This window comes from Pogona vitticeps, chromosome 6 (assembly GCF_051106095.1).
Source record: "Pogona vitticeps strain Pit_001003342236 chromosome 6, PviZW2.1, whole genome shotgun sequence".
In the NCBI taxonomy this organism is placed as follows: domain Eukaryota; kingdom Metazoa; phylum Chordata; class Lepidosauria; order Squamata; family Agamidae; genus Pogona; species Pogona vitticeps.
In genome coordinates this window covers 68,412,751-68,428,113 of record NC_135788.1, presented here as the reverse complement: position 1 = coordinate 68,428,113, position 15,363 = coordinate 68,412,751, and the positions used below count along the sequence as shown (strand labels likewise).

The window sequence follows — 15,363 nt, the reverse complement described above, 5'->3', positions numbered from 1 at the left end:
CTAATTGATGAGGTGCTGTCATATATTGGTTGCAGACCTGACTGTGCACTCAGCGCATACGTGGCATATTTCTGGACCTTGCCAGTCTCAATTAGTTGCAGTAACTTTTGCAGCTGATGTTACGCATACATAGATATCCAGTAGGATTTTCACTGGTGAAAGTGGAAATGAAGTCATTTGTAAGCATATTTGCCTTTCTAACACTTCCTGAACCATCTTTTGCTAACCACAATTCAAGTTAATGAAGTAAACATCAAGTAATTATGTCTGTACAGTATGTGTACTTATATACATCTACAAGGTTAAAGGCAAAGCTCAAAAAGGCAGGTTATTCAAATATTTGACATTATATTGCAGAGAAGTAACGTATATCAAGAGGCTGCTGTGATTATTTTTTTATAACCTGTCAATTGGAAAATATATCTTTACTCCTGAGAAATATATATGTTATAATCCACTGAGAACAGCTGTTCCTCTTATGTCTTTTTTAGGACTACAGTGGTGCCTCGCTTAGCGATCGCTCCGTTGAGCGATGAAATTGCTTAGTGATGGGGTTTTGGCCATTGCCAGAGCGATCGCTTAGCGATGGTCTCTATGGGGAAAAATCGCTTTGCGATGATCACCTGAAAGCGATCATGGCAAAGCGACCCTTTTTGCACAGCTGATTGGCGGTTCCAAAATGGCCGCCGGAAAAACAAAATGGCTGCCCGCTGTTTTGCCTCGCTTTAGAGGCACCGAAAATGGCCGCCCCTATGGAGGATCTTTGCATAAGGTCAGGTTTTAAGCCCATAGGAACGCATTAAACACGTTTTAATGCGTTTCTGTGGGCTTTTTAAAATCGCTTAGCAAAATTTTCCCTGGAACGGATTAACGTCGCTAAGCGAGGCATCACCGTACTTTGTGGGTAGTTTATATATGGAACTGTTGTAATACTCTTACTTTGATTGCTGGATTTTATGGTGGGAATAATCATGAATCAGGACTTGTTGGCTCGTGTGTTATACTGAGATCTTGAAGGTTTCAATTGGAGGAATTAATGTTTGCGATATTGCAAGAACATTTAGTTGAATTACACTCCTCACAGAGAAGAATGGAAGTTGCACCTCCCCAACACATTTCCTAGAGTGAACTTTATTCAGTTCAATAAGATTTTTGAGTAATCATACCCAGAATTGGATTGTAGGCATAATTAAAAGTAACCTGTTTTGGAGGATGACAGTGAGTGGTATATTTTACTCTTCTTAGTCATTACATTTGCTTGAGAATTGGCAGGAGGGGAAAAAATCAACATGTTACTTTAGACAGGATTTTTATTTATTTATTTATTTATTTATTTATTTATTTATTTATATATATCTCCTGCCTACTGGTAACATGACCACTCTAGGTGGCTAGTAGGTCTACTCATATGGTGTTGAGCTGACTTGAATTTCTTTCTGAATTATTAGATTGACTAATTACATGCTGTACACCTCACAGGTAAGGAAATCCCTGGGCAGGCTTCTCTTGTCTTTGATGTGGCTCTCTTAGATCTTCATAACCCCAAAGATCGTATTACTGTGGAAAAGCAACAAGTACCTGAATCCTGTGAGCGTAAAAGCCAAGTTGGGGACTTCATCAGATATCACTATAATGGTACACTTCTGGATGGCACATTGTTTGATTCCAGGTAGCCAACTTACTAAATACATAGTTCTTTCTTTCTGTTATCCCATGTGTCCTTTTGTAGTTCACAGATAGTTTTCTCAGCACACTTCTAGAGTGATGGATATAAACATTTTAAGTAATATGTAAAGAATCCTGAGGAAGAGAGCATGATTTGCACTGAGTTACATTTGGAATCATCTTTATCTTTCCTCCACCCCTTTTTTCTGAGTTTTTATCTTTTCAAGAAGAGATTAGAAGTATAAACATCCAAATTGTGATGTCGGATGCTACTTTTAAAATGCACATCTCTGGGCAACATGTAATGTTTGTGCACTTGAACATTTTATAAATGCTACATATTTCTCTAGAGTAATTTATTATTTAATATTTTGTATTTTCCATTTGGTCTTGTTGTATTTGTGGAAAGAAAAATGTTTTAGTATAGTTAGCAAAGCAAAATCTATATATTTATATCTTTTATCACAGGATGTTACTGTGTGCTATTAAAACTTCAGATGATTTGCTTCTTATTCTTTTTACCAATAATTACTTTTGAAGTTTTTTTACTGAATGGATTAATGAGGAAGTTTGATTCCAAGTAAATAAATAAAAAAAGTACCGGTATAAGAGAGGGATGAAAAGAATCAGTATAACTGGGGTTGTTTTCTTACATGTGATCAAGCCCTAAGATGCCTTTTAAGGACATGTGTTGGTTGATGCAATAGGGTGTTTCTTTTAAAGGCATTAAAGTGATACAGATTTATTAACATGAAGTTGTTGTAACTTCCTGGAGAAATGTTAACAATGAAGCTTGAATTGTAGCTTAAATAGGCATAGTAAATTGTATGCAGGTTGTATCCATAACTGTTCTTTATCTGCTGCTGTACTACATCAGGTATAAATAAGTTGTATTCTGTAAGGCTTTCACGGCCGGGATCAGATGATTGTTGTGAGTTTTCCAGGCTATTTGGCTGTGTTCTTAAGGTTTTTCTTCCTAACGTTTTGCCAATCTCTGTGGCTGGCATCTTCAGAGGACACGAGTCAGAACTCTGTGCTCTGTTATAAATAAGTTCTTATTCCCAGTAGCCTCAGTAAAGCAAAGTCTTTTCTGTAGTTATTCTCGGAACCGAACATACGATACCTATATTGGGAAAGGTTATGTGATTGCTGGAATGGATGAAGGCTTGCTTGGTGTATGCATTGGAGAAAAAAAGAGAATAACAATCCCACCTCATCTTGGTTATGGTGAAGAGGGAAGAGGTGAGTACAGGTTTTAATTCAGCACTTATTTTCTTAACAATGTCTAGTCATTCAGTCATTAGAAATTTAAGGACTTAGGCAGTGCATGACATGAACAGTATGTTTTGTGCGTCGAGAGGGAAGTGTTTCCAAATGTCAGGCTTGTGAAGGCCAGTGCACCAGACACCTAGAAGCCAGCTGGGACTGATGGGAATCCCATAATTACTGTCAGTAGATCAAGTACCAGATCAAAAATAGGTGGGAATAGTGTGGATACCATACTGCGTATCAAGACTGTATGTTCACTCTTGTGTTTCCCCAGTGCATTGCTTTTATTTATTGGTTCTTCTTCGTGGCCTCTGTGATTCACACCCTGGGTGATCTGCGTCTGCATGGAGCCTCATTGGAAAGTTCTAGAGCTTCTGCGGTAGCAAAAAACACATTAGAATAACGCCCCTCCCCCTCGTATAAGTACCTTGGTGCCAAGGCTCCCCTTTCAGTTTCTTTCAACTACTGCGTTGAGAGCCTCATAGTTCTGGTTCTGTGAGTAAAAGAGAAAGAGAATGTATTCTTGATTCCTTCCTGTTATTAATCTTTTTTCCTTTAAACTTTTAGATCAAATTCGTTATCAGAGATTTTTTCCTTTCTGCTTCGCTTGGCCTCCGGCCACAGCACCCCTCAATCATTGTTTTTTCTCCTCAACTTATTTTCTCCTATTCATGGCCCCTTTGGGCCCGTTTAAACACTGTGTGGTCTGTGATAACAAAATACCACTCTCCGATGGCCATACCAAGTGTCTTTTTTGCTTGGGCGAGGCACACCAAATGTCCTTCTGCCAGCATTGTAAGAACTTCAAACGTGGAGTCCTCCGTTCTCACTTATCCAGATTCAAACTCCATCTTTGGGAATAATCCCTTCAACCAACCAAAATGGCCCAACCTCCTTGTAAGGCCACCTCACAAACCAAAGCAGGGAGAAGCCTCAAAACAACATCTATCGACCACACCATCCCACTCCAATGCTCCATCTGCTTCGTCTAAAACTTCAAAAACCCATAAATTGAAGTGTCAATACTAAATCCTCAATATCGAAGCCCTCCACTAAACGTCAAATGTCCACCAAAGCCTCTTTGGTTCCGGAGCCTTCTCCGCCTAAAAGACCTAAACAGCATAAATCTAAAGCTGGTCATTTCTCAGCAGCCTCAACAAACTGCTGAATAAATCTCTATTGGTTCGCCTTCTGACGATGATGGAATCCCCTCCCATCAACCCTGCTCCCAGTTACTGGAATGGGATGACAGAGTCAATTGATTAATATCTTTTCCTCCCACTCCTCAACACTCTGTTCTTTCGAGCAACCCTTCCGTAGTTGCTTCACCTGACAGGGTCGACACCGAACAGCAACTAGAGACCATATCTTATTCAGTAACATCTTATCATCCACCACAAACGTCTCAGAGATGTCAGCCCCAACAGTCCCTGGAGCCGTCTATTTCATCATGCGTGGTTCAGATCTGCGTTCAGCACTCTCACCAGGTTGCCATTTGGCCTGACCAGTGCTCGACCGGAGAAACCGCAGCCGCCAATCAGCCAGATCCTCTATCCAGCTTGGCCATACCTTCTCATGGCGGGCCTCGATCTCGACAGTTACCAGTGTCGAAATGGCCATATCACCGTGACCCACATGGACTCCAACCTGCTCCCTACCTGGCACCTAAAAGACCCAGGACGGTTGAGCAATTTTCTTCTACATGTGAGGCTTTTACAGCTCCAGCCTCCCAATATTTTCTTGCTAATCCAGATAAGGGAAATACTCCTCTTGCTCCGCATCTCCAGCGTCTATATACTCCGCTGCTTTACCAGCTCGTCAACAACCTCTGTTTTGACATCACCGAGACATAGGCTCTGATATCGATGATCCTTGATATATATCCTGGTCCATGAACACGTTCTGTCCCTTTATCATCGCACGATTTCCGTTGCCCGATAGAACCGAGCCATTGAACTTGACATCACTATGCCCAAGTTCGACACCAACATTCAACCATATCAGATGACGTCCATGGACACTCGAATGACATCTCTTGATATAAAAAATCCTCGATACTGGCAAATGCCCATGGACATGCCGCCTCCATCGACATCGAGCCACAAATTGCTAATACTCCTATCGACACCGAAGTCGATCGACAGTCCATTGACTCCCGATGCAATCCTGATTATTCTGATCATGGATCCAGACCTCAGACGCTGTCAGTATTACTTAGCTCACTGGAATCTGACCTTGTCGATGCTGACCCACCATCACCGGCGGAAGACTTCCAAACTTATGCCCAATTTATGGTCCATATGGCTAAGTCTCTCAATCTCCAAATCCATCGTTCTTCGACAGAACCGGCTGATCATCTATATGACCCAATCTCTAAAGATGCATCTACTCCAGTACACATCTTAATGCTTCCGGCTCTACTCAGCACCGCTAAATGATCCTGGACAAAACCAGCCTCTTCCCATACCATGTCTAAACGAATTGATAACCTCTACAGAGTCCATGATCCTGGAGCTCTATTTCTTCAAAAACAACCAGCACCAAACTCTGTTTTTGTCGAAGCCTCACAATCCAGATCTCAACATTGACAAACCCTCATGCCACCAAATAAAGACAGTAGAAGGATTGACTCAATGGGAAGATGGCCTTATTCATCATCAGCGTTCACCATGTGTGTCGGTAACTACCAGGGAGCCATGGGTGCATATCAACGTTTCCTTTGGGACAATATGTCAACCTTTGTTGAATCTTTAGATAAAGGTAAAGGTTACTCTTGACATGTAGTCCAGTCGTGTCTGACTCTAGGGTGCGGTGCTCATCTCCGTTTCCAAGCCATAGAGCCACCGTTTGTCCGAAGACATTTTCCGTGGTCACGTGGCCAGTGTGACTAGTCATGGAACACTGTTACCTTCCCACCGAGGTGGTACCTATTTATCTATTTGCATTTTTTACATGCTTTCAAACTGCTAGGTTGGCAGGTGCTGGGACAAGTGATGGGAGATCACTCTGTCATGTGGATTCGATCTTACAACTGCTGTCTTCTCACCTTGCAGCGGTTTAACCTGCAGTGCCACTACTGCAAATCTTTACCAGAAAGTAAAAAAACTACTTGCCCAAACCTTTCAACAAGAAGGTCCTTCTGTTGCCAAACAACAGATGCTTTCTGCTAGGCACACTGTAGACACCAAAGCAAAGTCAGTGGCCACTTCAGTAGCCTTACGATGTTTCTCTTGACTAAGGACAGGTGGCCTGACTGAGGATGCTCGTGCACGTATTGAATACCTTCCATTCGACGGGGCAGGCCTCTTTAATGCGGAAACTGATGATATTTTAGAAAAGGTGCAAAAGAAAAGAGTAGCAGGTAAACACTGGGGAGTTTATCCATCTTACCAGCAACGCCCCCAACAAAATCAGTGGAGACGACCATAAAACTCATATCAAAAATTCCAACTTCATCCTCCAAAACAAACATACACATTTCAGAAATCAAAGAAACCCCGCCAACAACCCATTACTAGGCGCAACGACCCCAAGCCCAAACATCAGGTTTGACGCTCCTATGACCGAGATTGCACACCCACCCTGCCCTCTGGAAACACCTACCTGTCTGGGAATCCATCACTACAGATGCCTGGGTACTGTCCATCATCCGCGACGGTTACCGCATCCATTTCTTCCAACTTCCTCCGGCAACACACGTCATCACTCCACCATCTCCAACCCTACAAGGGGAAATAAGAAATTTACTCCTCAGACCCCATACAACCTGTCTCACAAGACAACAAAGGTTTTTTCTCTTGCTATTTCACTGTACCCAAAAAGGATGGAGGTCTTCAACCTATCTTAGACCTATGAGAGTTAAACAAATACATCATTACCATAAAATTCCATATGGTTACCCTCAAATCCGTTCTCCCTTTACTCAGCAAAAACGACTGGTTTACTGTCGTAGATCTCTGAGATGCATACTTCCATATTTCCATACATCCTTCACACAGAAAATTCCTTAAATTTCAGCTAGGATCACAAGCTTACCAATTCAAAAGGCTTCCTTTAGGCCTTGCAACAGCTCCAAGACTCTTCACCAAGTCCATGGCACCAGTAGCTGCTTACCTCAGGTTGCAAAAAAATCTCATATTTCCATATATTGACGATTGGCTCCTTGTAGCTCATTCCCGTTGCAAAGCCCAATGAGACACTCACTTCACCCTTACCCTCCTTCGCAAGCTCGGTCCTGCTGTCAGCGAACAAAAATCAAATTTGAAACCTACAAAGATTATCCATTATATAGGCACATGCATAGATTCCACACAAGCTTGCGCCTTTCTTCATCCAGACAAGAGAAAATCTCATTGCATTCCTTCAGGTTTTCACCTCTCAGGCTATGGTACACGCCTTGACTGTGCATAGAGGCACCATGGCCTCTCTCACTTCAGTAGTGCAGCACGTACGTCTCAAGATGAGATCTCTTCAGTCGTGATTTCTCACCCTCTTCGACCCGCTAACAGACTCTCCTCACACTCTTTTAAGGGTCACCCCAGAACTTGCCTAACAACTTCAGTGGTGGCGTTTTCCTCCTAACCTATCCGTCGGCTGGCTGGCTGCCGACAACCACAACCACAAATACAGGTCACCACTGACATCAGCCTCACAAGCTGGGGAGCTCACTGCAGAGCTCTCAAAATCCACACCAAGTGGTCTTCCGTAGAGAAATCGCTTCACATCAATGAATTAGAGCTGTTTGTGGTTATAAAAGCTTGCAAAGCTTTCAAATATCTCCTTGTTGGCAAGATGGTACCAATGGCCACCGACAACACCATGGTGATGTACTATATTCTGAAACAAGGTGGCACCCACTCTCCAAGTCTCCTCTATTTAGCTGTCGACCTATGGGAGTGGTGCCTAGCACACCATATCTGCCTCATGGCTTTACACATTGCTGGCAACAACGACTTGGCCGATCTACTCAGCCGCACAGACTCTCAAGCTCAGGAATGGGAGTTAGACCAATCAGTTTTTCTTCGCCTGTGTGAATGATGGGGCAAACCAACTCTTGACCTCTTCACTTCCCATGTGAATCAGAAGTGCAAACAATACTCCTGAGCTGGCATTGGCAAACTCCCAAGGAGATGCATTCGTCGGCCAATGGCCCAAGACCCTCACTTACCTTTTTCCACCATTCCTGTTTCTCCACAAGGTTGTGGTTCACCTACAACAAGACAAACCCGATGCCATCGTTATAGCCCCTTGGTGGCCGAGGCAACCCTGGTTTCCAGACCTTCACAATCTGTCAACAGACATTCACCACCTCCCTCGCCTGATCCACCTCCTCAAGCAGAACAACGCCCAAATACTCCACCCAGACTTACCTGTTCTGCACCTGGTAGCGTGGAGGATTCCACCTCGCTAATAAACGTCCTCTGTCAATCAAAGAAGCCCTGCACTAGAAAGGCTTACTTGTATAAATGGAACAGATTCAGATCTTTCACTGAAGCTTCTTCATTGCCTTCTATCAACCCATCACTTGCTACTGTTCTACTTTTTTGCTTCATCTGAAGTTTAGCGGCCTTTCCCTCTCTTCCTTGAGAATTTACCTCTCCGCCATAGTTTCTTATCAGCCCTCTAACTGTACGGCAGCTGATTTCTTCAAGCATCTAACATTGAAACGTTTTCTTAAAGGTCTATTTCATATCTACCCAGATACCCGCCCGCCTTCCCCGCAATGGTCACTAACACTAGTACTGCAACAACTTATTAAAGCTCCTTTTGAAACTTTGGCTTCAACTGATTTATGGCTACATTAAAACAGTTTTCCTTGTCGCCATCACCTCAGCTCAATGAGGTAGTGATTTAGTGGCCTTACATCATGACTATCCTTATTTACATTTTTTTCCGGACAAAATCAAACTATCCATGGATATTTCTTTCCTCCCCAAAGTCATATGTCAATTCCATCTCTTTCAGCCGTTTATCCTTCCTTCCTTCTTCCTGTCGCCATCCACAACTGAAGAAAGAATCCTCCCTACTTTAGACGTTAGGTGAGCCCTTGCCTTTTACGTCCAGTGCACCCAACCTTTCAGGCGTTCACCTCGACTTTTCATAAGTCACAAACCACCTATTAAAGGTCATCACGTGGTGTCTCAAACTTTATCCAGATGGGTCGCTTCAACCATTCACCTCGTGTATCAGCTGGCATGCAAACCAGTCCGGATGGTGATTCACCCTCACTCCACCAGAGCAATGGCAACCTCTACAGCATTCCTACGTGGTGTACCTCTTCCAGACATCTGCACCTCTGCCACCTGGGTACAGCCGTCCACTTTCATCCAGCATTATAGACTTGCTCTCCAGCAGAAGTCTGATGTGGCCTTCGGATGTGCTGTTCTAGCCTCTACCTTGGCGTGACAACCTGCCTCTGAGTAAGACTGCTTTTTAGTCACCCAGGGTGTGAGTCACAGAGGCCACAAAGAAGAACGACAGGTTACCCACCTGTAATTGTAGTTCTTTGAGTGGACCTCTGTGATTCACACATCCCGCCTGTCCCGCCCCACTGCCAAGCCATTCTGCTTAATGTAGCGGTGGTTGACACAACTGAAAGGGGAGCCTTGGTACCAAGAGGGGAGAGGGGTCTTATGCCAATGTGTTTTTTGCTACCACAGAATCTCTAGAACTTTCCAATGAGGCTCTGCACAGACGCGGCTCACCCAGGGTGTGAATCACAGAGGTCCATACGAAGAACTGCTGTTACAGGTGGTAACCTGTCGTTCTTCCCATTAGTATGTTTTCTTCTATTATACCTCAAAGAAAAGTGATTATGAGGCTGAAAATAAAGAAAAGAAGGAATTTTGATTTTCAGTGACTAGCAGAATTAAAGCCAAGTAAGAGCACAGTTAAGTTCATCATCAGCATAATCAAGACTTTTGCTGACATATTTGTAAAATTCAATATTCAATTTTTAAATGAAGTGGATGTTTTTACCACTAAAATGACAATATGAGCCTCAATACACAACTGTTGTTTTCCTCTGCTGGTATTAGAGAAAAATAATTAAATAATATTTAGCACTGAGGACGCACAAATTTAGTTCAGGTATAAAAAATATGATGCACATGTGACACACATTTCATTTCATTGAAATAAATGCTGCAACTCTCAGTGGAAGAGTTACACAGAGCTCATGTTTGTAGCCTAAATGACACACCCCATAAATAATGAATAGGAACCAGGAAAGTAACCATTAAAAGTGTCTTTATATAACACTGACTTCAGACATGAAAAGTAAATCTAAACAGGACACACTCAAGGGAATCTTTTCTTCGATTTCTGATCTAATGGGAGGATTGATGATTTGTGCAGCTGTCCTAAAGTGCGTGTCTTGAATCCAGACATAAAATTAGAATTGCAAACAGTTTTAAATTTGTTCTGCTTTCTTTATTTCAGGTGTGTTGCATATAGGCTATTGCCCAACATTCTGTGAAACCTGAAGGCTTACATTAGCTTTCAAAGGCTCAATAAAAAGGACAATTTCATCTGGTTCAGTTGTTCTGGTTCTGCTTAATCCTTCTTCCCTGAAGCATGATAGGACTGGTGATGACAGGCAACAGTTATTTAATATCTCTTGAAATTCGTGTTTTTTTTCTGGTAATGGAAAAACATAAAATGTTTCAGAAGACCTTAAAGGTTTCTTCCACACAATTCAGCATGGATTTTGGAGATATGCTTATAGTTAATATTTTTTAGTCTATTTGAGTCTTTTGTTACAAGGATACGCGATCAGTAAGGGAGGAGTGGATGTTTCATTTTCTTGTGAATGTTCATTATTATAGGAAATATTCCAGGATCTGCTGTGTTGGTCTTTGACATTCAGGTGATAGACTTCCACAATCCTTCAGATTCTGTTGCTATTACCACCCATTACAAACCTAGCAACTGTTCAGTACTGAGCAAGAAAGGTGATTATGTGAAGTATCATTACAATGCCTCGCTCCTGGATGGTACTTTATTAGACTCAACGTAAGTATATAATCTTTTATTGAATAAGTAAAGAATTAGAGAACAATCAAAGTTGGAAAACAATTATACAAATTGGTGAATTCTGCTAACTTATTTTTATAAGTTATTTATTTTTAGTTCATATGTGCAGTAAGAATTATAATTAAGAAGTGGCTGGGCAAATAACTCAGTTCAAATGTTCCCTACACTATATCATCATACAGAATATGGGAAATAATAAAGAAAAGAAATTTGAACTCTTAATGCAGGAAGTCAAATTTTTTTTAACAAAACCTGGGAGGATGAGAGTGATCCATAAGACTGGCCTGGATATTGTGGACCCTGGTGAAATAATTCAGGAACACACACATATACCCAGGTTGGATAAACACTCACATGCTATTCCACGTTTACAGTGTTATTGAAGAAAAAATGGATAGTGGATATAAAAAACGCCACTCTTTAAATTAGTTGCAGCAGAAAAGTATAGGAGCAGTCCCCTGCTCCATACCTATAGAAAATCCCATGCTTGGGATAGGGACAAATGCCTGTCTCCGTCACTTAAGGTCTGCTCCTGTGTACACAATTGTCTCTCCGTTTCACTGCCACCAATAGTGGCAACTGTATACACATCAATTATCTTCAACTCCTCAGCCCCTTAAAAATTACACATATGGCCTCACAGATAGAAGAAGGGTGTGTGGATGGGTGTCCAGTGTCCAAACAAAGACTGTCTGAGAGGTGCCTGGAGCCTCCATATAATTCTTGTTTGGTGGGTTGGATTGTAAATTGCAGGAATGAGGTTGGCCAGATCAGGAGCTCTGCCCCCAGCACTGCTGGCTGTTTCTGATTGGTCGGCTAGCAGCTCACTTTCAGAGCATACAGGAAAATACTGAAAATAAAAAAACTGGAAGGAGGATGCAGGCACTACTCACCGTAAGCTTGATGCTAATATCAGGAAATGTTCTAGAACAGTGGTTCCCAACTTTGGGTCCCCAGATGTTATTGGACTACCAGAAGCCTTCACCAGGCCAAGGCCAGAATTTCTGGGGGTTTCCAGGAACATCTTGGATCCTGAGAACCACTGTTCTAGAAAAAATGGTTAGCAGTCAGCCTGGGAGCAAGTTTTTTTCAGAAATAAGCTATTCTAGATGAATCTCTTTTTTGTTAGGTCATGAGAACGCTGTGTATGTACACATCTTGATTTGAGCAAGGCCCCTCAAATAAGTTTTAAAAATGCGGGTTAGATGAAGATACTGTCAGATGGATTTGTAGCTAGTCGATGGGCCATAACCAGAGGGTGCTTACTGTGGGAAGCTCCTGCCCAAGGCCATTAGCTGTTATCTGTTTTCAGTGATGAGCAAACTCTCCTGGCAGAGAGCAGTGGCTTCTGATGGGTGGGGTGACCTCTCATTCTGCCTTTTAGGGCATAGGTTCAAAGACTTTCTCTGGCCAATCCTAGTGGCGATTAGGTAACCAGTATCCTATCTGAATTCTCACAACATACAATGTAACCCTTGCTAAGTTAATAAAAGAGTTCTCAGGGCGTTGCCTTTTAGGGCTCTGCTGGCGGACATCTGCGTGTAGACTTCTTTGCAACTTCTCTGTAAAGCTACTTGCTTTCCTAGTTGTCTGTGATCACCCACATCATTAGCCTTTTTTTTTGTTCTGTGATCACCTACAGCTGACCAGTGGTTTCTTGTCATTCTTGAGATAAGTAACTAGTGGGGTGCCCCAGGGTTCAGTTCTTAGCCTGGTTTTGTTCCACATCTTTATAAATATCTTAAGTAATGAAGCAGAAGAGGATGCTTACCAGATCTGGAGATGACACCAAACTGGGACAGAGAACCTAATACCTCAGAAGATGCAAGCAATATTCAAGATAGTGATGTGAGGAAATAAACTGAATTTTGGTACATGCAGATGGAATAAAATATACAAAATATGATGAGTGATATCTGTCTGGGCAGCAGTGTGCCTGTAACACATATAGGGGTCTTATTATTCCACAAGTTAACAGTGGTGCAACACACACAAATAAGTTAATCACATTTTAAGCAGAACTGACAGAAGTCCTGCTTCCACCAGCCTTGCTTGGAATTCTGTTCTGGGCATAGTTTTGGAAGAGGTAGCCGTGTTAGTCTGTGCAAGCATATCAGGCAAAATTCAAAGAAAGAAAACAAAACAAGACAAAAACATGTGCTACCTTAAAGATAAACCATTGTATTTTAATGTAAGCTTTTGTGGACCCATCCACTTTGTCAGACATTAAGAAACAGAATGAAATATATACAAAATGTCATAGCTTAAGAAATGTGTCATCAAGGTGGAATATGAATAGAGTAGTAAAGAAGATGAAAACTCTAGAATCTGCTAAGAATGCTGAGAGATCTAATGCTGAGAGATCTGAGTATGTTTAATCTGGAGGATAAATATTGGAGATCTGATATTAACAAGGATTTGAAGAGCTGCCACATAGTGATCAAATTTTTGGCTCTCAGGACATATAATGGGCTGTATGAACCCCTGCAATGCACACATACATACATTAGAGGTCCACTTCCACTTTTTATTTTGCAAGGCTGGAGGGATTGCACCTTGTTTTAACAGAATTGCCTATCTTGTAGGGCTCCAGGAATGGAAAAGACACTTCCACCCCACTCGAAATTTTGGCATGGAGTATGGAAAGAGATATGGGAGGAGTCTAAGGTCTGCTAAAACAGCCCCAAGGGAGTTATGTGTGTCCTGTGGAGCATACTTGTTTTTTACGTTGGTTTGAGATAATAGGATCCAAGCCAATGAGTTCAAATTCAAAGGGGAAATTAGGCTAAGCATTACGAAGAACTTCCTGGCAGTAAGAGCTGTTGACAGTGGAACAGACTACCTTGTAATATAGCAGATTATTTTTAGTAGTTTTTAAGCATGATAGCTTTCTACCAACACTGCTTTAGCTATGGATTTTTTGTACTGACAGGCAATGTCAGATCACTTCCTAACTGTACCACTCTATGGAATCAGCATGATAGAATAGGAATGGTGATAGGAAGGAATAATGTAGACTGTATCGTGGGGAATGTGTTGCTTCTTAGAAGTTTTGGGGTTACATTTCTTAGGAGCACTAGGAAGCACAGCCAACTATGAGGGATTATGGGAATAATAGTTCAATAAAATGTGGAGGGCATGTTTTGCGTCCATGAGACTATGCTCTTGAACTCTGAGGTCAGTTCCGTAATCAGTTTTGTATATTACCATATACTTAACTTATTTCTTGCAAAGGGCTAGTAATTATGAACTTATCCCATATAAATTGGAGGAGGATGAGGAAAAGCATCAGAAAGCTAGAATAAGTAGTATTCCATTGCTATTTTATTAGAATATCATATTTTGATTTTTTTTCCCCTCTTTTCCTTTCTTTTGGCAGATACAGCCTTGGGAAAACCTATAACATAGTTCTTGGTTCTGGACAAGTAGTCTTGGGAATGGATATAGGTCTCACAGATATGTGTGTTGGAGAGAAAAGAACAGTTGTTATTCCACCCCACTTTGGTTATGGAGAGGCTGGAGTTGGTACGTATGGAACATTTCACACCTGGTATTCAGTATCCTGAAGCTATGATATCAGTGCTCATTGACACATGCATTTATCTAACATTCCTTTGCACTGACTGCCACAGTTCAGTTTTGTGGTGCATCTTCATTTTATTATTTAAACAGACTAGTTTATCCTTGTTTGTTCTGCTCATTGGCTCAATGATACAGGATAATGAAAGAGGACTTGTGGGACTGATATTCTGTTTTTCAGAAATGTTTCATTAATTACAGTACAATAAACAGCCTTTTATCTTCAAAAATTAGACAAAAAGTCCTATTCTTAACATGAGAAATTGGCATATATTTGTGTAATGAAAACCTATGGAATGTTGAGCGTAGTCTCAAATAACAAAGCAAGATATGTGTTGAATATAAATTAGCAGATGTCTCCACTTTATGTCCAAAACACGCAAATAATCACAAAGCTTTCTATGCCTTCTAAGGGGAAAAAAAAAGAAAACTGGCTTGTTTCCTTCAGACCCATAGGCCTTATTTTTGTATGTATCTCAATGGTTGAGATGATACTTATATATTTGGTATCATTTGCACAACTTGTGTATGCTGGTAGTGGTAGAATTAGAATCTCTTGCTTCATACTAATGCTTCAGTGTTCTCACATAACAGAGGTTAACAATTATTTCTGTCAATTATTATTCCAGAAGGAGAAGTGCCAGGTAGTGCTGTACTAGTTTTTGACATTGAACTACTTGATTTGGTGTCTGGCTTACCTGAAGGATATATGTTTGTATGGCATGAGGAAGTATCTCCCAATCTCTTTAAAGAAATTGACAAGGATAACAATGGAGAGGTTCTTCTGGAAGAGGTAAAGTTTCCAAAGATTCTTTT

General features: G+C 41.4%; 1 protein-coding gene across 1 annotated transcript in view; it reads left to right on the top strand.

Annotated features, from left to right (window-relative positions):
• The window catches only part of FKBP9 (FKBP prolyl isomerase 9), a 38,093-nt gene that overhangs the window by 19,665 nt on the left and 3,065 nt on the right, over positions 1 to 15,363 (top strand). Inside the window, exons 5-9 of the mRNA XM_020811263.3 lie at positions 1,480 to 1,669; positions 2,762 to 2,907; positions 10,761 to 10,947; positions 14,348 to 14,493; positions 15,177 to 15,340. Of these exons, the coding sequence (XP_020666922.1) occupies positions 1,480 to 1,669; positions 2,762 to 2,907; positions 10,761 to 10,947; positions 14,348 to 14,493; positions 15,177 to 15,340 (833 nt within the window). The remainder of the gene's footprint in view (positions 1 to 1,479; positions 1,670 to 2,761; positions 2,908 to 10,760; positions 10,948 to 14,347; positions 14,494 to 15,176; positions 15,341 to 15,363) is intronic.